Below are 21,752 nucleotides of genomic sequence, written 5' to 3' on the forward strand. Positions count from 1 at the left end.
TTTCTCAAAATTCTCCACGCACAACCTCGTTTTCTTTCTCTTAACTCTGAATCCATTTATTATCTGTAATGATTTGACAAGCAAATGCAGTTTAGTGTCTGGTTTGTTTGTGAAGTGTTCATTCCTTGAATTGCTGAAACTGGTTATTTGTGATGGGTGCTTAGTCAATGAAGTCATAAATATTTTTTCTGCTTCCACACGTTGGCTTGAAACTTGTACAGTAGAAAAAAAATGAACGCCAAATAATGAATTAATCTGCCTAATTAATAATATATTTTTATCATTGTATTATTAATCATTTACAAATGCCAAGAAGATTTTGATGATGATTGTTCTGGGTAGCACCCATGCATATGAATACAGGTATATAAAGCTGGCGTTGATCGGTGAATTTTTTCAAAAGTGTAATTTTTCAATGTTTTCCTACAAGAACAAGGTAGTGTAGCTTTAATTTATTTAGGAGCAAAATTACCACTAAACTCTTCTGAGATTTTATAGTTATACTTCTTTATATGAAAGATGACCTTATTCTTATGTGATACTATCTTTCCAACAGAGTGTCTTGTCTAATAGCCAGGACTGTATCTCTTTCAAATATAGAGTGCCTAAAGTTCTGTTGATGGTAAAAAAATGAGATATTTAGATGCATACAGCTATTTACTGTATGTATGTGGTTGCCATGATGCATCAATAATCCAATTAATCTGAGTCCTTTCACTTGATAAAAAAGAGTAAAATCAAAACCAACAGGAAAACATGGGGTTTTTTCCATTCTTTGAGATCAGTCTGTGAGATTTCTATTTGCAGCTATGATTTTTCAAAGGTTTTCATCATCTCCCAAAACAGCTGAAAACCCAAGTCCATTATAATTATTTTTCTGCATTATATGCATGCAACATATATACAAGATTATAATATGTAACAGAAATTATAAATTTAAGAAATCCAAAATCTATGTTGTGTGTTAGTTTTGTGTTTGTTTTTTGTGGCTTGACTTAAATTCGCAAAACATCTATTCATAAAAATGATGCTTTTGTCTTCTGAAGTTCTGATTTTGTGTGAAAGTCACTAGATTTCCTCTTGTTTCTTCAAAAACGGTTGATAGTTGTGTATTCTTATATTTTCTCTATAATTTATATATCTTTCCTAATCTTATAACCCAGTTTAGTTCAGTTCATGTTGGGAGTTAGTTTTGGTTTTGTTTTCTTTAATTGAGGAAATATTAAAGTGAAAGCCTTGTCTATCACTGTCACAGCCCCTCTTTGCTTTCCTTGAAATGTAATCCAAGACATTTGTTTTATTGACTTGAACCTTGAGAAAGTGCATGTTTTGAAGGAGCAAGAATTTTGCTCTAGAAAACTTTACTTAATGGAAAATCTGGAGGGTTTTCCCTGCCTCTGGCTATTTAACACATGGTCTTCTCCTCACATCCACCTTCCATCTTTTCTCTGTCTTCAGAGAAAACCCAATATAAGTGCAGAGAGTAGAATGAAAGAAACAGCCAGAATACAGTGTCATACTATCACTTAGAATCGGAGAGAATGCATACCATCCTGAAATAGAAAACAGAAAACATATGGGAGATAAGGAAAAACAGTGCATAAAAATGTGCATTTATGAATTTTACATTGGCTCCTACTTTTTATAAATTTCCCTGTTCAGAACAACTCGCATCAGCTATCATTTGTAATACAGCCTTTTTAAGCTTTTGACTTTAGAAAAGAGAGATGGGTCTCGGAAGCCTAGTAGTGAGGCGCTTTGCTCAGTTGTGAACAGTTTCCTGGACTTTATGAGGCAGATTGGCCTTGTCCCATATGACCACACACACACAAAACCTGCTGATGCTTCGACATGACCTTTTTTGCATGATAAGCAGGAGCTAACAGGTTGGTTACAAGTGGTGCTATCGTTCTAGATTTTGGGGTGGTTTGTTTTTCTTTCTTTTTTGATTTATTTTGATTTTTTGCAGATGACACCAAGTTGGGCGGGAGTGTTGATCTGCTCGAGGGTAGGAAGGCTCTGCAGAGGGACCTGGACAGGCTGGATCAATGGGCTGAGGCCAACTGTATGAGGTTCAACAAGGCCAAGTGCCGGATCCTGCACTTCGGCCACAACAACCCCAGGCAACGCTACAGGCTTGGGGAAGAGTGGCTGGAAAGCTGCCCAGAGGAAAAGGACCTGGGGGTGCTGATTGACAGCCGGCTGAACATGAGCCGGCAGTGTGCTCAGGTGGCCAAGAAGGCCAATGGCATCCTGGCCTGTATCAGAAATATTGTGGCCAGCAGGAGTAGGGAGGTGATCGTGCCCCTGTACTTGGCACTGGTGAGGCCGCACCTCGAATACTGTGTTCAGTTTTGGGCCCCTCACTACAAGAAGGACATGGAGGTGCTGGAGTGTGTCCAGAGGAGGGCAACGAAGCTGGTGAAGGGCCTGGAGCACAAGTGTTATGAGGAGCGGCTGAGGGAACTGGGGTTGTTTAGCCTGGAGAAGAGGAGGCTGAGGGGAGACCTCATCGCGCTCTACAACTACCTGAAGGGAGGCTGTAGCGAAGTGGGTGTTGGTCTCTTCTGCCAAGTAACTAGCAATAGAACAAGAGGAAATGGCCTCAAGTTGCGCCAAGGGAGGTTTAGATTGGACATTAGGAGAAATTTCTTTACTGAAAGAGTGGTCAGGCCTTGGACCAGGCTGCCCAGGGAAGTGGTTGAGTCACCATCCCTGGAAGTATTTAAAAGACGTGTAGATGAGGCCCTTAGGGACGTGGTTTAGTGGACATGGTGTGTTGGGTTGATGGTTGGACTCGATCATCTTAGAGGTCTTTTCCAACCTGTATGATTCTATGATTCTATGATTTGGAGCAATAACATCTGCTTGAGAAGGAAGGCTCTGTTTTGGCAGAGATTATGCCAACACAGGAAGACAAAGATAGTATTATACCAATGTCCTCAGACAAGACCTTCTATATCTTTTGTCAGTGACCCATAATTTGCTGCAGCCACTTTAAAGACTTCCCATACATGCAGTTAAGCTACACTGTAGAGAAATATTCCAGAAATGAGAGTTATTTATCTGTCCCACTATGCCATAGTTTATGTGAGAAAGAAAGAGAATATTCTGTTAATGCTTGAGAGGAGGATGTATTGTTTGCTATGTTGCTAGGTTGCAAGGATGAAGTATTGACGTGGGAAAAAACAGCAGGAATATTTTATATTTTCATAAAAACCATCCTTTCTTCAGTTTTTTAAAAGAAAGTGTAGGAGTCTTGCCTTTATTTTTCACAGATATCTAGGGGTCAATTCAACTCAGCAACAGACATCATGCAATTCAGAAGAGGTCTGAAATGAGAGAGGAAAAAAAAAAGCCAGGCAGAAACAATGTTTAATTACAGGAAGAGCAGAAAGAAAGGAAAAGAAAACTGCTCTCAAAATGGTCATATACAATATATTTTGTATTTCAATAAGATAAAAAATAATTGCACCATTTACAAGACATGAAAAGCTTAACATATATAACATAATGTATTTTCTCCATTCAGCTAAGTAATACTCATTTTCAGTTGACACTCAAAATGACATAGAAAAATACTACTAGAATGTAACTAATACTTTATAATATTCTATATGCAATATTTTTAAGAGTGCATTTATTGTGATTACAAATCTTTAGTTTTAGCCATTGATGTCCTTTAAAAAAGGAAAAATATCCTCTTATCAAAGCACAGTTTGTAAAGTGCATACCATACTCAAAACGCAAGCCAATACATATTTTCATTGATAGCTTCAGACCTTGTAATACATTGCGTGTTTTAAAATTCTGGAGATCAGCATTTGGGATTTGCTAGGAGATAAAGCAGAATTCCCAACCAACCAAAACCTATATTTTCCAGGGTATAAGAAGGAATAGTGGCTGATCGAAGGCCATAATATTTGCTTTGCTGTTAGGAAAATTTCAAGAAATTTCAATACATTTCAAATCACAGGCTTGTAATATTTAAGCTAAAGAAGTCAGTTTTCACTATTATTGAAACAAAGAAAAAGACTTTGGACTGCTCCGGATCTACTTACTCAGTTGGGTCAGCCGTGGGACTCATGTAAAGGCCGGTGAGCGGTGAGTGGTATGCACAAATATGAGATCAGTTCTTATGTTTCTGTACTCCCTCTTGGGTAGCACATCCTTAGGCACAAAAGGAAGATTTCTGTGTAAAACCTTTGGTGCCTAGAAAGTCTAAGATGTCCAAGAGGGTAGGAGAGGTTTTGGGGGGTCTTTGTTGGGAAAGTATGCACTTAAATCACATCTGTACTATTAAGCAAGAGGGGAGAGGGACTACTCTCTGGTCTACCAGCCGGCCCAGCACAGTTCATCTGCAGACATCTACATTTTTTCCTTTTTCTCCAAAGAACAGCATGGCCATATCAAAACTGCTTACTGGCTGTGGTGCTTGGAATATGCCTTTTCCCAGACGATGGAAATGTATGAGTTAGCACAGGCCAAAGCTGTGGAGGCAGTGGGTTAACAGCTAGGCACCATGGGTGAGCCTTCTCTAGTGCTCAAATCTGGCTTTGACCTTTTTTTTTCCTTATCCAGATGTGACTTTAAATTCCACCTCAGCTGCACTATAAGTACTCAAGTGTTAAATTGGTGCTTTTCCTTGTTGACTCCTCCAGCTACTCGGACTCTTTCATGCCAGTTCTCAGGCCTGAAAAAGACCTGAAAAAATGGAGGATCTTTGTGGGAAGGGCTGAAGACCAGCATCTCCTATCTTCTAGGCTAGTTTTCAGGATGCCCTGAGGGTTTCACCTACTACTTCTTGGACACCTTACAGTGTTCTGCAGAGATATCTTGTCCCACAAACCTGAAATTCCTTTTGAAGAAAACAGAGCATGCACGTAGGAAGGCTGACAAGTATCAGCATCTCACCCTGAAGTGGGATATGACCTAAGCTCATATCCAGACAGAACTTTGAAAATCTTAGTTTCCATGTAGCCTCACTGGCCAAAACAGAGCAAAATGGGACCATATTAAAAATCTCAATACAGACTGCAAACAAGGTTGAAAGGGGCTTGCAATAAAAAGGATACAGAGTGGGAGACACTTATCTGAGATACAGATCTCAGAAACAGGTATACTCATGCATTCTTTAAAAATACGGACAAGAGTTCGAGCATAATTTTGAGCCAAAGCTGAGGACTTGTGAATCAGAGCAGGACGATGATGTGTACAAACTGAGACTAGATATGTAAAAATATTCACAGAAGCCTATGATTGCATTATTTACTTCTGCTCTTGAATAAACATTTATTTCCTGTCTTGCTTAAGTAGACACATGGGTTTTCTTGTTTTCTTGTTAACATGTATGGTGTGCTGTCCAATACACTCCCTATAACCTGATGTACATTTTTAAATATGATTCATAAATCAACTTACTAGTCTTAGATCTATTCTATGAAGAGAAAATGTGGATTCATACTGAACAGAACTACAGTGTTAGCGATCGGGAAGGAACATATGTGAATATTTATCTGTTACCAGAGCCAGCGTTCCTGTCTCCAACCAGTAGACTATGCTCACTGACTAATTAAAAATAGAAAAAGAATTACTTTATTTCTTTTATTGTTGCAAGTGTCAATATAGGAACTGAAGCGTTAAAAATGTGGTAGGGAATATAGTCAACACTGAGAAAACCCTTGTTGTTTAGAAGTTTATTTAAGAACAAAAAGTACACACATCGCCTAGTCTTCCTTCTCATTAATCATTTACTGTGGATAAGAAACCTTTGTAAGCAATTAAAATTGAATTTATAATGAAAAAAAACGTGTTCTACAGAATGCAGTATGCAAAAGCTACTATAAAGGGATAAACACAAGCCATAGATTAGTGATAAAGGCTTCGCTTTATCACCTAGCAACCTTGCCTATACCTTCCATGGTTGCAAACAAGCTAAGATAAAAGTTTTGTGATTCTGGGATTAATACATTGAAATTAATTATACAATTTAAGCTGCTACTGACACTAGTAAAAATTATAACTGATGAGATGAAACATACTGAAATCAAACCAAACTCTCAGCTAGATTGCTCTTTTCAGGTGTCAGGTTTTGAATTTTCAGTGCTTAAAAATTTAATCTAAGTTTCCTTTTTTATTAAAAGCAGGTGTAGGAAGAAGGAAAATAATCAGCTGACTATATTGTTTTTCAGCCTGTGATAAAGGAAAGGTAGTTACTAAGCTTTTCAGATATTCTGAAGGAATACAAAAAGGAAATTTTCGTTATATAACAATCAGGATAGCAAGTATCTAGCCAGTAAATAATGTACTTCAAAACAGATAAGTGGAAAATAAAATAGGAAACAAGCAAAACTCTCTGTACTCAGTCATACAGGTTTTTCATCACCTTTGTAGCCTGATGTCCAATCTACTTTTGTATGATCACATGTGAAACTTTTCTGTGTCCAAAAGGCTAGTTTAGTTTTTATGACAACATTCATTGCTTAGAAGAGAATAGGCAAAAGAAACTAAAATCAACATGTTTATTTTGCTTTTTTGTTTAAATAATGATAATAATAATTGTAATAATCACAGGTCCTGTAGCCATGGCTACACAGCATCAGATGACAGCATCTTTAATGTGTTCCATTTAGCTCCCAAATGTAGACATTGGTCCTCACTGTTGCAGATTTATGCCCTAGTCTACAGCTGTTGGCGTTCAGAAACCTGAATGTGTGTTTTAATGCTGTGGACTGGATAAGGTTTTATTTGAAGGGAAGCAGCACCATCTATTGCGACCTGATAGCTTAGCTCTAGATGATATAAAGAACAGAGCTGGCCTGAGCTCAGTTTTAAACTCTTTCTTGCACTTACTTTCATACGTTTTTCCCAAACCAGCTTCAAATGAGGTTAAGATCTCAGTTTGTATATGATAAGTACAGGGACAGGGGTGTGTGGCGTGTGTGCATGTGTCTAATAAAAAGGCACATCCAAGAGATATACCTGTTTACAAACTAAGACAAAATAATAGCATAAGCCTAGACCTGACTAACTGTTGCTTTTAAGTGACTTGGCTGGAGTTTTCATTTCTGAAGTGGGAGGATAGTCAAAAGTTAAGAGTATGTTTTAGCCAGGTGATATTCTCTCAAAATTTGCTTTCAGAAGCAACGTTAATGTAGGTGTGTAGTACAGTATGTTCTTTTAATAATGACAGTGCTATTGTCATCCATCTATACTTCTGATTCTTCTCTTTTTCCAGACTGTCTACAAAGCCTGGCTCTGTTCCCAGTATTTTGAAGTCACACAGTTTCACTGCAGCAACAGAATTCCTTGCAAGCAATACTGTTTGGAGGTTCAGACGAGGTGTCCCTTTATATTACCAGACAATGATGATGTCATCTATGGAGGACTATCAAGTTTCATCTGTACAGGTATAGTACAGAAAAGCTAATTTAACTTGTTTTTGTAAGTCTAAATGTGAAGGAAAGTGTGGATAATGTTTCTTCCATTAGCTCTATGAGAGCCTGAAGCTATTCCTCATCACAAAGATTTCTCGGAGGTGCTAGGATTTGAGCCCAGATTTAGCAACGCTAAATTTACGCTACAGCTTGCCACAGTCATTAACTTTACCAAAAAAAATTAATAGATGAAATTTGTTTTGGTTATTTTTAACTCTTAATAATTTGGTGGAGGATTTTTGTTGCTCCGTGTCGTGCAGTACTCGGAGAAAAGAGGCTCTGTGCCACGCAATATTTAGAAAAAAAGAGAAAGGCAAGTCCAGTTTTTAGTATATTCACCTTTGTTCATCTGCATTCTTATGTCAGATAAACGAAGAATCTGAGACACAGCATTCAAAATTGTGCAGCAGCTGTTGGAAGGTAAATGTGTAAGGAAAGGTCTTTCACTAGTGAAGAATTTTAAGAATCAGTTGTTCACCTGTGAAAAACTGATCTTTTGGTCTCTTCTTGAGTCTTATTACATTCTGTGAGTATTTTAATTTTAAAAGGTGTTGCTAATACAGGTCTACACATTGATTGATAAAATGGTTTGGTTCCTTTTACATTCCATTCTGCTTCAAACACTATCCCAGAATGATCCAACCAGAGAGGACATGGTAGGTGAGAAATACCTTTAGTATTTCAGGTACATCTCAGGTACCTCAGATGTTTTTTTCACGACTGGCTGAGAGTCATCCACACAAAATTTCATCTTATATCAATATTATCTGCAGATTTCTTGTGCCTAGAGTATCATCCGAGAATCTTGAAGATATTTAGGCAACTTATTCCCACTAAATCAGTAAAAAGGCATTTCAACACTTAGATTGTTTGACAGCCTGGTCCAAATATGTGAAATTAGACAGCCTCCACCTTAAATTAGGGCCACATTGGAAAGCTTGATACTAAATGAGTTGCCCAAGGTAAGCTACTTAAAACCAGAGTAAAATATAAAACCCCATAAATGCTCTATACCATCTCAGAGGCAGGCATAATGTTTGTGGCAACTCACTTCACCTTGTACCCTGTGTTTGGATTTAGGGGTGTTCTGGTAGCAAGATATTTCCTGTATTTCTTCTTAAAGATTAAGCTTATTGCACACAATTGAGCAACATCCATCCATATGCAAAAGACAATATAATGAAACGTAAGCTGAATTACAATTTGGTAGTCATCAATAAGGTAATGGTGATTAGCACTGCACTTCAATGCATTTTTTAAATATTAATAGCCTTCCAATATGCATACACAGTAAGCAAAAAAGCATAGTTTTCCAGTTTAAGATAGGACAGTAAAAGCTGAAGTGAGAGACTTAGGACATTTTTATGTACATGTATACAATATGTGTGTGTGTGTGCGCGTGCATGTATATACACGTGTGTGCGCACTTACACACATACACAATGGCAAAGAACAAACAAGCAATAAACAAAAACATCTTAGCAGTTATTTCAGAAAAACTCTTAGGAAATACACATCCATCTCTTCATTTTCCTACTACATCTCCAAGTCCAAATTCATTCCTAAAACACAAAAAATAGATAACTTTGCAAAGATTACTGACAGTCGATATCTCTGAGTTTGGGATGAAAAGCAGATTTAAGGGGAGGATTAAACTCATTTTATTGCAGGTATTAGTAGTGTGGGTATCTACACATAAACTCTGTGACTAAGCTCTCACTACAGTCTCTGAAGATCTGGTGTAGTCAGTAGAGCTGAGCGCTATTTAATTCAGCTTAAGTCGGTATCGGCACCTGATGAGCTGTCTAGCATAGGCTGCACTCTATTTGCTGTAGCTGCTGTTAGTCACCAACGTCTTATTGCAGACACTTAAAATCAGGGTGACCTGAATCTCATCTCAGCTGTCCACTAATATTTGGTTGAACTTTTTGTCCTCTCGAGTCAAGACCCTCAGCATCAGCAGAGCAGAGCTTGTATTCATGGACCCACAGGAGTCAGCATGTTGACTCTAGGCACTTGTGTGCAAGAGAAGATGCTGAGGAGAGGTACAAGGCTGCAATTCAAACTTTTTCCAGAATACAGGTCCATTATCACCCTCTTATTAATTAGCAGCTCACTGTAAGAGCACTTCCTGTCACTAAACAACGAGAAGTTAGACTAATATCTGCTGTGGGACTAAAGAATTACACTTCTCTGCAGCTTAGTGAAAACAGAGGGATTTCATGCAAAGTACAGTGAGTTCAACAGCAGACAAAATACTCTACCTCAGCGTAGCTTGTGGCTTGACAGTTAACTTGAACTCCTTTTGCAGAAAAGCAACTAAAAGCAGGTCACCCACTCTTGAGGGACCTCTTCTCCTGCTGCGCTTCCTGTGAGCTCCTGTCTGGCAGACATGTTCTGGGATTTCTAGTTACTGATCCTTCTCTTCCTGGGGTGGGTGAAATTCATTGGCAAAAATCAAAAGAGTCAGGTCAATGGTATATCTATTTGATATTCAGGTGTTATAGCTGGTTGACTGGTGTCTCCATCCGACCAAAGTTCACTGTGAAGCTGGTCACCGTTGAGCTCTGCTACATGAAACACAGCAGGAGCAAACTTGACGTTCAGGGATTCCTCATGAACAGCATTTTGCCACAGCCTGTCACTCATTTAAATTAGGCTTGAATATCTCTGCTGCTCCTGACTCCGATGGTATCCCATGGAGAGAAATGCTACAGGTCCTTTTTTGAAATTTTGGCTTACGTTTTCAGAGAAATCCAGCAGGAACTGAACTGGATTATGTCGGTATGATTTTTTTTCCCCCATGAAACTGATGAAAGATTAGCTGGCTAGCTAAGGAACACTGTTAATTATAAAATATTTTCTGGAGAAGAAAAGGAGCTCTTCTGCTTACAAGTTGATTTATCTCTGAGAAACGTCAAGAATTTGTGGATTCTGATTTTATTTAATAATGTTTTAGAAGCAATAGTTTTACAATAAGGGCTTCCCTTCCTCCTCACCATGGTAACAGACTGTTTCCTCCAAGGTCCAGTAGAGATTTAGGTTAATGGAAGGATTGAGGATTGATTTCTATAAAACATTTCAATACACCGTGGAAGGCAAGTAACAGGAAAAGGTGTACTGGTGGTAGCTGGTGCTATTTCATATTGACCACAGCACAGTGGGCAGGATGTACATACACAAACATTACATGCCGTATTCCAATTGCAGCTAGATGAGAGGCTGGTGTGGCTTCGTGTAACCGGCAGCGCTGGGAGCTGCCGCGGCGGTACCGAGCGGCCGCCCGCCCCCCGCCACCGCCGTCCCGCCGCGGCCGTGAGCAGGGGCGCGGAGGCATCTGCTGGAGGCAGGGGCACGGCGGGGCCGGCGGGCAGAGGACCTGCATGCTACTTTTTTTCCTTCAGGGCAGGATTTTCTCGAGGTTGGAGGCTGTAAAAAAAAAAAAAAGTACTCGAGGCTGTAGAAAGAAATAATAACAAAGGGCTTATCCTTCCTTGGGAAGTGCGTGTGGTGAGAAAACGGCATAGCATTGGCAATTTTTTTCCCCAAGAAATTTTGCAGTCATTGTTCTCTTAGAATTCCTAAATAGATATTTTTAAAAATGCTTTAAAAAACTAAATATGGCTATATGTAGAGCCATTATAGGGGGCAGGCTGGAGCACGGTGGCGGTGTACTTGCTCTCTTCCAGTCCTTTGACACCATCAAATTTAAAAAAAAAAAAAAAGTTGCAGTTTATAATATGGATTAATAATGACTTATTGGAAAATCCTGAAGGACTGGTATAACAAATAAGAAGTATTCTAGCCTGAGAATGTCTTACTTGATTACCTCTGATGAAAGCAGATAGTAGGAAAAGGAGAGGGGATGCTACACTAGTTGTGTATTACTGGAACTTGTCTTTTGTAGAAATACATGTGAGGATGTGGGACAACTGCAGTGCAAAGGAAAGTACTTGGGAGATTAATCAAAACAATCAGAATCACAGTGTGGTTCTGATTATGGAAACGTGGTTAGCTAGAAAGAGGTTTGTGTTCCCCTCTCCCCCCTTTCTTCTAGGAAATAGAGGGAAAGAAGTCGGTCTTTCCATCAGGTGCTGTTCTGGAACATACTGTTTTTCATATTCATTAAAATTGAATGGTTGATTTCAGTTTAGACCTTTGGAGTTTGTATCCATACGATTAAAGTTTCAAGTGGTTTCATCTAATGTTTCTTTCTGCAGCTCAGATGTCTACAATTGGCCATGCAAAACAGAATCTTATTTAAGGGAGGTAATGGTAGTGTTTAGGCATACATACACACACATGGCAGATTACAATGAATGAGTCCCATGGGAAGTCTTAGGTCAAGATTTTTAATTGTGACTCCTATGAAAACAGTGTGCATACCACTGGGACTGTTTCCTTTCATCTTTTATTTTCATCTGACTTTTTCCTAGTTGTCTTTTCCTTTTTTTTCCCCCATGTGAATGGAAGATGTGAAAGACTTCTTTCACACATGCTCTTTGAGTGTAAAAAGAGGGTTGAAAGATGTATGACACTATGTACAGAGCACTGGGAAGAGGCTGGTAATACTTTACAGCTCCTGCTTTTCCCGTGCCTTCCCAAGTAATATGGTCCAGCAGCTGGCCTGGGGACTGATCCAGCCCTTGAACTGCTTCTGTTTCAGTTGCTGCCATCTCCCAACAGAGATAGAGAGAGAATGCAGAGGCCATAGATGTTTTCTTCACATTGAAAACTATACAGTCAGGCCTTCAGTTTGCTCAACCCAGAAAACATGAGCGCTCAGTTTCAACCAAATGAGCAGCAGAGATGCTCAAAGAGAGGGGAGAAGGGATTATCTCTCCTTCGCACACATGGCCCTTCTCCGAGCAGCCAGGATATGTCATCAACACCAACGCTGCAGTTGCATCCGCATTTGCAGTCTAGTTCAGGAATGTACTTTTGAAGCAAATCTCCTGTTCATACTCCTTGCTGTTTGACTTGCGCTGGGGAGAGTTCTTGGAGGATACAAGCTGGGTTCCTTTGGATTAAACTAAACTATGAGATGTGCTACAGGACCATACCCAGTACGTCTCAATCATTAATGCACATTTGGTCTACAGAATCAGACTAGAGCTAGAGTGAGGTAAAAACCCCTCAAATGCATTCAGGGTTGACATGAGATACTCAGCACCAGCTGTTTCATTATACAAATTTTCTGCTTTTGCCCAAAACTACTTGTTAATACAGACATAAACTATTCTGGCTGCTGGGAGAACAGTGCCAAAACTGCTATCTGTGTGCCAAGTCTGGACCACTTTAGAGTGCAGAATTAGGGCTACCTGTGTTGCTAAGGTCTTTCTTTGTATTGAGCAAGTCTTATGGACGCTTTGTGCCTTGTAGCATACCAGGGCCATCACCCAGCAGCAAATATAGGGCAGGAAATCCCAGCCACATGCTCACACTCTACCTGTACAATAGATGTCATGGAATTTAATGGAGCACTTGAGTTCCTCTGTGAAGGAAAGGAAGAGAACGTAGTGAGCAGCAATAAGGCAGAGACATGTTGCATTAGCTTCTTCCAAAACCAGCATGGCACCCTCCGGTATTTCCTAAGAGCAGAGTCATCAGAATGAGCCTACTGCCACCAAGAGGAGAATCAAATTTGTCTACTCTCCTGTGCTGAACAGACTTCTGATACTTTTCAGTGTAGAAGGAGAAAATAAGGGGAGAGAAGAGGTGAGAGGACAGGTAATTCAGGTGCTTTGAATCACTTATATCTTTCCTGAATCACCTATATCTTTTCTATTCCTATTCCTTATTCAGTTCCTATTAATTTAGGCTCCTAATTTCATGTGTTCCAATTAACATCTTAGTTGCTTGGAATGTGTGGTGTGAATATTCTCCCATACATCAATTTTTGGCAAATATCACTAACATAGGCTTATGTGATCCATGCAAAGTAGCACTTCCTCAGAAACTCCTCCTCCTTTAAAGAAGAGTATTCACTAGAAAGGAAACTTCAGTCATGCTTTATTGCACACACTAATGTTCTAAGGACGTAGTGAGAATTATTACAGAGAATTCTCACCAACCTGTAGAAAGGGTTTGTTGACTAACAAAGCTCAACAAAGGTATTGGGAACAATTCTTTTAACTGCAGCTTCTTGTCAAGGGGCAGATCTGTGTTTCACCAGCAGGTTTAGCTATAGAGTGTCTGTTTCAAAACAGATGCTCTGATTTCAGTGCAATTTGAAAAGCAATTTCCTTGAGAAAATGTGATCTATAGAATACATCACAATCTATCTTTTCTTTGTAAAACAATTCAAGAAGAGAAAATCTCTGAATACAATCCTCTTTATGTTGTTCTTAGCAAACTCCAAAAAATATATATACTTGATCCAAATTTTTACTCTAAAAATAACTCATAATAATGTGTCATTTGCCTCCTGCCTACACCGCTTAGTAGGTCCTAAAATATCAAAATATTAAGCTAACACAGACAGCAGGGCAAATCACATTTATGTTTGACAAGCATGGTTTAAATAGTTACTAGCTATGGATCTGCTTAGAAGGAAAATTTGACATGGTTTTGCAGCAGAATCGGTGAACTAAATAGCTCATCTTTTTGAGTCCAGTGTTCTTCTAATCTTGAATATTGGGGCTTTCCCATGAATGAGGTCCCATATTATAACAGGCTTATTAGCTGCAAACGTTCTTCTCCTACAAAAACCACCCAGGTAATTAACATGTTGATATCCCTGAACTTGCTATGGCAACACAGTACTTAGATATGTATGACCCTTTCCTTTCCTATCATGTCAAAGTAATATCACAATTTTTTTGATCAAAAATTGTACATTATAGAAGCAAAACTAGAGGGGGGTGTGGGGAAAGCCAAATGCTTGGTAGAAGCAGGTTATCTCACCCTTATCCTGTATCTCAACATAGCAGAGTTAAAAAGGTTCATTGTATAGCCTTGAGAGTCACCTATTTGCTTATTTTTTCTGACTTGCAGCAGCTCAGTCAGTTTTACAGGGATAACACTGATTTACATTGGCAGGAGGAAATTGGTCCTGTACGTATTTTAGGGGAAAAAAATCCATGCATGGTGAAGAAACACAATGAATTTTTCTTGAATGTGGACGCATGCACACAGGAAAATGTTCCAGAGGCAATTATCTGAAATAATCACCAGCATATAGTGATAAAAACAAGTTAAAACACAGCAACCCAGATCTCATCCAACAATTGGAATGGAGTCTGAAATGGAAATTAGCCTTTTCAAAGGAGCTGAACAGCCTTATTCAACAGTTTAAGAATAATATGTTTGACTAAAGAGTAATTTATTTATCTTTAAGCCTGCTTCTATTTTTCATTTTATTACTTTTTACAATATGAAGGGTATAAAATACGTGTCTAAACAGAAACATCATAATGTGTCACAGACACAGCAATTTAGAAATTGAGAGGACCATGTGGATAAGATCGAAGAGAGCTGGCTTCCAGAGCAGATGTAAACAAGCAGTGAAATTTGGTCATGCAATATCTAATGTGTTCTCTTGCCTTCTGTAGTTGGAAAATGTTAATATTGAAATCTCAGAAATAATTCCTCAGAAAGAGAAATGTCATGCAGAGTGTTGACATTCACTGGTACAATGATGTCACTGCTGGATGGATCACTCTTGGCAGACATTATTTATTTTGTGCTTCACAATAAAATGGAGCATTCAAAACTTCTGGTATACTACATCCACTTATCTGGTTTCTTCTGGTTGATGGTCTTTTCTTCAAGCACAAGAAGCTTGTTATGCCTCTCAAAATAATCAGAAATCTATGTTAAAAAGGACCACAGTTGTTTATACTTACACAGAAAAAAAATTAGGAAAAAGCATGACATACCAAAAGTTCTGGTTTATTTCTGTGGCTTTTCAAAATGCTTATCCAATGACAACAACAAATATATCAACCAGTCCTGTTTCCTTTGAGGGTGACCGGAAGATGCAGAATACTATGGGTCCATAGCCCTTCCTGTAGCAAAGAAACCAAGAAGTGGGCCGCAAGAACATATTTGCAGTTTGCTGTTTTTCCCCCCAAAGCTGTTTCTGCACAAAGTGAATACAATGCTCATGCTGTCACTCCTTTTTCTTTCAGTATGATGAGCTGATCAGGATACACGGGATTTATCTACAGTCATATCTGCATTAACAATCTCAGTCAAATGAGTAGCCTTACTTCTTGCATCAGCATTAGTAACACATGCTCCCTACAGATATAACTGCTGTGCTGATCATCAAAATGTTATCCGAGTGTGAAAAAAGTATCTGGTTACAAAGCAAAGAGATAGATAGCTTTCACATGACCTTCGTGAGCGATAGCATATCTGTCTGGAGAATGGTTATATACCAAAAAGTATCCTGGCAAATTCTAGATCCTTGATTAAGATCAAGGTCCACGAACCTTTGTAAGGACTAAGATTTCTGCTGGTGAAACATAAGTGAGTGCTGGGTAAAGTTGGGAAATGGAAATCCAGAGCTGAGAATTTTAAGAGAAAAGTGAAAAACAAAGTAGGTTTCGAGCCAGTAACATTTGGTAAATTAGTGTCAGAGATATAATTACTGAACATCCAAGTATTACAGAGTAATGTTGTCTACAAACTGAACTATAAAGACAGAAGAGGAAGAGGGAAACCTTGGTGGTTTGGTGGGTAAAGGTATCCTTTCTATTCCTTATCCCAAACTCTGTGTCCATATAAAATATTTTCCTAAAAGAACAAAATAGGTTTTTTTCTCCATGGTTTTCCAAGGTTGATGTAGCCGGCTTTACAGGGTTTCTGGTAAGTCACAGGTTTGTAACCCTCTGACTGAGTAGACTGATTAGATCCAAGGGGCTAAAACAGATACTCATGGCTACAAACAAATATGTGATGAAGCACAATTGTGAGGTAATTTATTACTTCAGTGCAAAAGCTCTGACTGAATTTATCTAAATGTTCTGCAACTGTCATCTGAATAGTTGTTCTGTAGTTAATTGATTATTAAATATGTAACTGCAAATTCAAAACCTAAATTCAATTGCTGAATTGAAATAAAGAGGAAATGTAATTTTGCATTAAGGAACAACTTCAATGCAGTTTGAATCTGGAGTTGTCTTCAATTTATTTATAATTCACTAAGTGCATGTGAACTATTTAAATATCTTTTGATTGCCAACTTGTATACATAGGCTTTGATTTCAAAGGAAGTCTGAGTTTTCCTATAACAAGAAAGGCAGGAAATACAGTTTGAATAGTAAACAAACCTCAGTGGGATCAAAGCATTAACCATTCTCTGTATCTCTTCAACTACCACTAATAGTTTGAGCTACTGCAGTCACAGAACAGATCGTATAATTACCTGCTTTGGGAGGCACTTCCTGTATGTTACCGTGTTTAAAAACACACTTATGCACACAAACACCAAAAGATGGGTCTCAGAAAATATGATGTTAGCAATAAGATTGCTTTATCATACTTGCAATAAACAACTATCCAGAAGTTCCAAAATGCAATAGAATTTCTTAAAGAACATGAAGTACATTCAATGATGATCTGAGAGAGAATAAATAATTTCCAAGCGTTGGTACGCTGCCTTAAGTGTCTGACTGCATAGGTGCAAAAATGGCCTGATTTCCTACAGGGTAAACCCTGACTTTACAGAAAATCAAACAAGCTGTTCTCATTCCTATATCTTTAAAAACTTGTTTGAATCCAAAAATAGATGCAACTTTACTTGGACTCATGTATAACATAGTAGACCATTGTGCCAGCTATGTAAAAAAGTGCCAGTCTAGGTTTAACCTGCATTTTAACATGCTCAGCATACCTAACGCACTTTTTGTTTAGTTACAGATCAATACTATGGAAGTAGGAACGAAAGAGTTCAGTTTTATCTTACTTTAAGGTGTGCTGCTTTTCTTTACAGGTTATTCACAGAATACAGGCAGTCTGGTGCCTGAACCTAAGAATGTTACGCCTAAACTTGTAGGCATTGCTTTTTGAAAGTAATATTATTGTTGTGATACTTTAGACAAAATGTAATTCTTGTTCCAAGACGCAAAGTTAATTTATAAATTATAACAATTATGTAGCTGCTTTCAAAATCTTTATTCTAATATTTCAACACAGATAGGTTTTTTTCTAGTAAAACCTAGCACTACCATAGAGTAATTATTTACTGCAAAATTTATTCCAGGATCATTTTAAATGGAGAAAATGTGTTTGTCCATTATGGTAGACATTCTTGCATTTGACCATTAGTTAAACAGGCTAAATTAGGTTCTTCTAATTTATCAGAAAAGAAGATGTGTGAGAAGTAAACAGAACACTCTGGTTATGTTAGTCTCCTATATAATAATGCAGACAGTATTGACAATTTCCAAAAAGACAGTTGTGTCTTTCGGAAAGGACAGAATTCCTGGAACTGTTCAAAAATTCATCATCAGATCAGGCAGAGTAACTCAGTAAAGTTCTAAAGGCAGAAATAGCCTAGATGTACGGTCAGAAATATCAAGAGATCCAATTATTGCATAACGCGGCAAGATTGTTCTCACCTCTGGGATATGCCAAAGTGAACATCCCAGCTGGAAGAACTCATCTGAGGTAGGGTAAACAAGTAGACTCTGAACAGCTCTGTTTGGAAGCTGTTCCTGTGAAGCTGTTGCATCTGTACTGGTTTGACAATCGATATTGTCAATATTGTCTGTATAACAATTATTTGCTGTTTAATGCCTATCTTTTAATGGACAGTGATATTACTGGTATGCGCTAGCAGACTGAGGAAGAATTTCAAGATTCTTTCAAATTTTGTGGAAATGTCCAGTTTGATTAGCTGTTACTTCATCATTAGTTGTTACTTCCCAAAAAAGAATTCAAATATCCTTATCATTCAAACATCTATAATTACTTCTTAATGTCATTTCTTTACACAACCATGCTCAGTATCATACTTCTGTTGAATGATCTTTTGATGCTGCTTCTTGTTAGATGACGAATATCCTTTCAACAACTCTAATTATACAATGCAAGCATTTTGAGGGCCTCAGGCTAACCCAAAGATGTGGATTTGGTAGCTTAGACTAAACTACCAACTGTTCCTTTGACCTACCAACTTCTGCCAATCATTTTGTGCCTGATGTTTATTTTTTCTTGTGTTTACCCTACAGGGCTCTATGAAAACTATCCAACCAATGCAGAACCAGAATGCTGTGATGTCAGATGGGGACTATTATCAGATCATCAATCCAAAGGGACTATAAAAATAAGTGGCTCAACAATGTGTCACAGGACATCGCTCACAGTTTCATCAGCATCAAGACTGTGTAACAGCAGACTTAAACTGTGTGTTCTTGTATTAATTCTCTTACATACAGTACTTACAGTCTCAGCAGCACAGAACTCAACAGGACTGGGCTTTGGAGGCATAACAACTTTGGAAGACAATTCAACCAATGAGGAATAAAAGAAAGGATTCATCTTATACGATAGAAACACAACAGGCCCAAATGACTACAGTCAAAAATAGCAAGGACTGAGTGCTTTACCCTCAGATCTCTTCTTGAATGACCTTTTGGGTAAAATGAAAAGAATGGGCCACTACCCAAACAACAAGGACACATGAACACAGCTTTTTATTGAGTAAAAGGCTGTATGGTGACTTAAATTTCTCACACCATTTTATACACTGTGTTTTAATGTTTGGAGTTTCTTTTTTGTTCGTTTTTTGCACTTGTTAATACAGGATTTTATTTTTGGGACGGTTTCTCAAAGCTAAATTAAGTCTTTTCTCTGTCGATATATTTCTAGTCATTGTGTGTGTTCATCTGATAGTTCTGTCTTTTATGTCCTGTCAGTTTCTATTAGAGGAATGACTGCTATGATTCCATGACATAAAAACAAAAAAAAAACCAACAAAAAAACCCCAAAAAACAACAAAAAACCACAAAAAGAACAACAAAACAAAATTTAACAAAAAAAAAAGAAAAAAAAAGAAAAAAAAGCAACCACAAAAAAAACCAAACAAACCTAACTGTCCTCTTACCCATGGGAACCATTCATCTCCTTTCCCCTCCCATCTACCGTCGCAGACAACATACATTTGCTTCTGTCTGTGTAATCACAATGAATGGGTACACAATTCCAGTGTGCCTCTGCCACTGTTGCACAAACCAGTTGACTGAGCAAACCCAAAAGGAGCATGAAGGGGGTTCCTTTTAGCTGAACAAACAAGTGCTCTCCTTACAAGGTGGGATCGGACAGTTAAAAAATGTAAAGAAATATATAACAAACTGTTGCTCCAATACCCGTTTTGAAGAAGTCCAGTCCTTTCTCACTGGTCAGTTGAACAGGAGCAGCCTTTTTTAGATATGCTATGTAAAACCAGTTATGCTCAGCAAGTTGAGTTGTTGGGAAGCCTTCATATTGGAGGTGAAGGATTGGCATTCATTGTGAATTACGTTTTGAGTTCTCCTGCTGTCACACAACCAGCAGCTTTCCATAAGGAATGGGAGCAAAGAGCTTCCAAAATCCAAGTCTTTTTGTCTCAACAAAATTATACTAGAAGCCTTTGAACATCTATAATACAAAGTATCTCCTTGGTTTTGATTCCATGTTTTTCTAATATCTACGTGTTGTTGAAAGTTACTCTAGTTATTAAGGGTGCACAAGAATGTGTTAGCACAGGTAAAGAAACTATTTTGTTTTAAATATATAGGACAACCATTTTCATAAATGTGCAATAAAAACAGTAAAGATATACTAGGATATGAGTAGTCAAGAGAAAAGATTGTAATCTGATTGCTGATTGTTTGGGGTGGTTTTTAATTTTTTTTCTTTTATTTTTGTGGGAACATTTCACCTGCTGAGTGTATGGGAATTTGCTTTTTAAAAAGGCTTTTTAGAGTTTACAGTAGAATCAATGGAAGGAAAAGTTAATAAGGGCTGTTTTTAAAAACTTTACATTCCTTCCTATTCTCTAACTACACTTGGGAAGTGCACTTTAGAGATGTTTGCTGTGTAGCTGGGAAATGAAGGAAAACTATAGGAAATGTTCTCTTAGGAAATAAAATACAGTTACCTACTTTCTAGCTATGAAATACCCCTTGATAAATATCAATGTTGTAAGAACATTTAATCACTGGTGCATAATGCGTTTTTGTATACATTTTATGGTCTGTTAAATTCTGGAGAAAAACAAAAAGAGGAAAACCACACTGCTTAAGCGGTTCAAGATGCACATGTTAAGCTGCGAAAGCTCAAATATTTTGCAAGAGTATTTGTTTTGATAGTGTTTTACTACAACCTGGACTGAGGAATCTAAAATGATCTGTACACATATGACAACAACAAAAAGCACCAGCTAATGCAAAATTCTTCAGCACTGGTTTGTTTCTATAATTCCTCCCTTCCCTTCTTTGCACATGCTATATTTTGTCCAATAAAACATGGTGCTTTTTAGTTATTTTATTTTCTGTTAGAGGCATATGTATTAATTATATTGAATTGATGCAAAAAGTGGGGAAAAAGTAGAAATGCAAATGAAAAAGCCTTAACTAATGGTAGAATGTAGACTTTTGAAAGGACAGAGATGTTATTGAAAAGTGATGGAGCAATAACTGGGCAGTGCTCTGGTACTGTACAACAGCTGATGAGTCACGCTACTGAGAAAGCTCTTACTAGGTGAGCTCTTGTTCAACTGACCTCTTAATTCTAGTAAGTGTACGTGGTCAGTAAACAGTTTGTTATAACCTTTATCTACCTCTGCTGTGCAAAGGCCATCCAACATCCATTTCTGTGATGTTCCTCATAGTTTTTTGTTCACACCATTACTCTCAGTCATCTATTTTTACACTGTACCAATACAGTAGCAAGTCTGGTTCATCCCAATTGAATTGGCACATGAAGAAGAGTTATTATTTCTGTTTTGCCTCATGGTGAATTAATGTAGAGAGCTATATTTAAGGCATTTTCTTTCCTCTCTCCTGCTCTTCTTCATCCTTCATCCCTTATTTTTCTATAAAAATGTTTTCAAGTGGTGTCAGTGAAAAATATGACTTCTCCACTGCTTGGCTACACTCAGTCACGTGTCATACAACATGAGAGAGACATGAGGAAAAACAGTCACAACACCACCACATGCATAAAGTAGCCAAATTAAACTTGAGCAAAATGAAGCAGGAAACAATTACAGACTTTCAATTAATACACAAGTACAAGATGTAATAAATTCCTCCCCCTCTCCCCACCTGGAGTCAGTGCCTGCAGTTCAATAGTCTGTGAATTTTCTCTGTCATCTTTTTGAGG

General features: G+C 38.0%; 1 protein-coding gene across 1 annotated transcript in view; it reads left to right on the top strand.

The window, feature by feature from the left end:
* Window positions 1-21,405, top strand: part of NALF1 (NALCN channel auxiliary factor 1) — a 490,322-nt gene extending 468,917 nt beyond the window's left edge. Inside the window, exons 2-3 of the mRNA XM_075139279.1 lie at window positions 7,238-7,409; window positions 18,617-21,405. Coding sequence (XP_074995380.1) covers window positions 7,238-7,409; window positions 18,617-18,912 — 468 coding nt within the window. The 3' untranslated portion in view covers window positions 18,913-21,405. The remainder of the gene's footprint in view (window positions 1-7,237; window positions 7,410-18,616) is intronic.
* Window positions 21,406-21,752: the final 347 nt, after the last annotated feature.

The sequence above is a fragment of the Calonectris borealis genome, chromosome 1 (assembly GCF_964195595.1).
Source record: "Calonectris borealis chromosome 1, bCalBor7.hap1.2, whole genome shotgun sequence".
NCBI classification, from domain to species: Eukaryota; Metazoa; Chordata; class Aves; order Procellariiformes; family Procellariidae; genus Calonectris; species Calonectris borealis.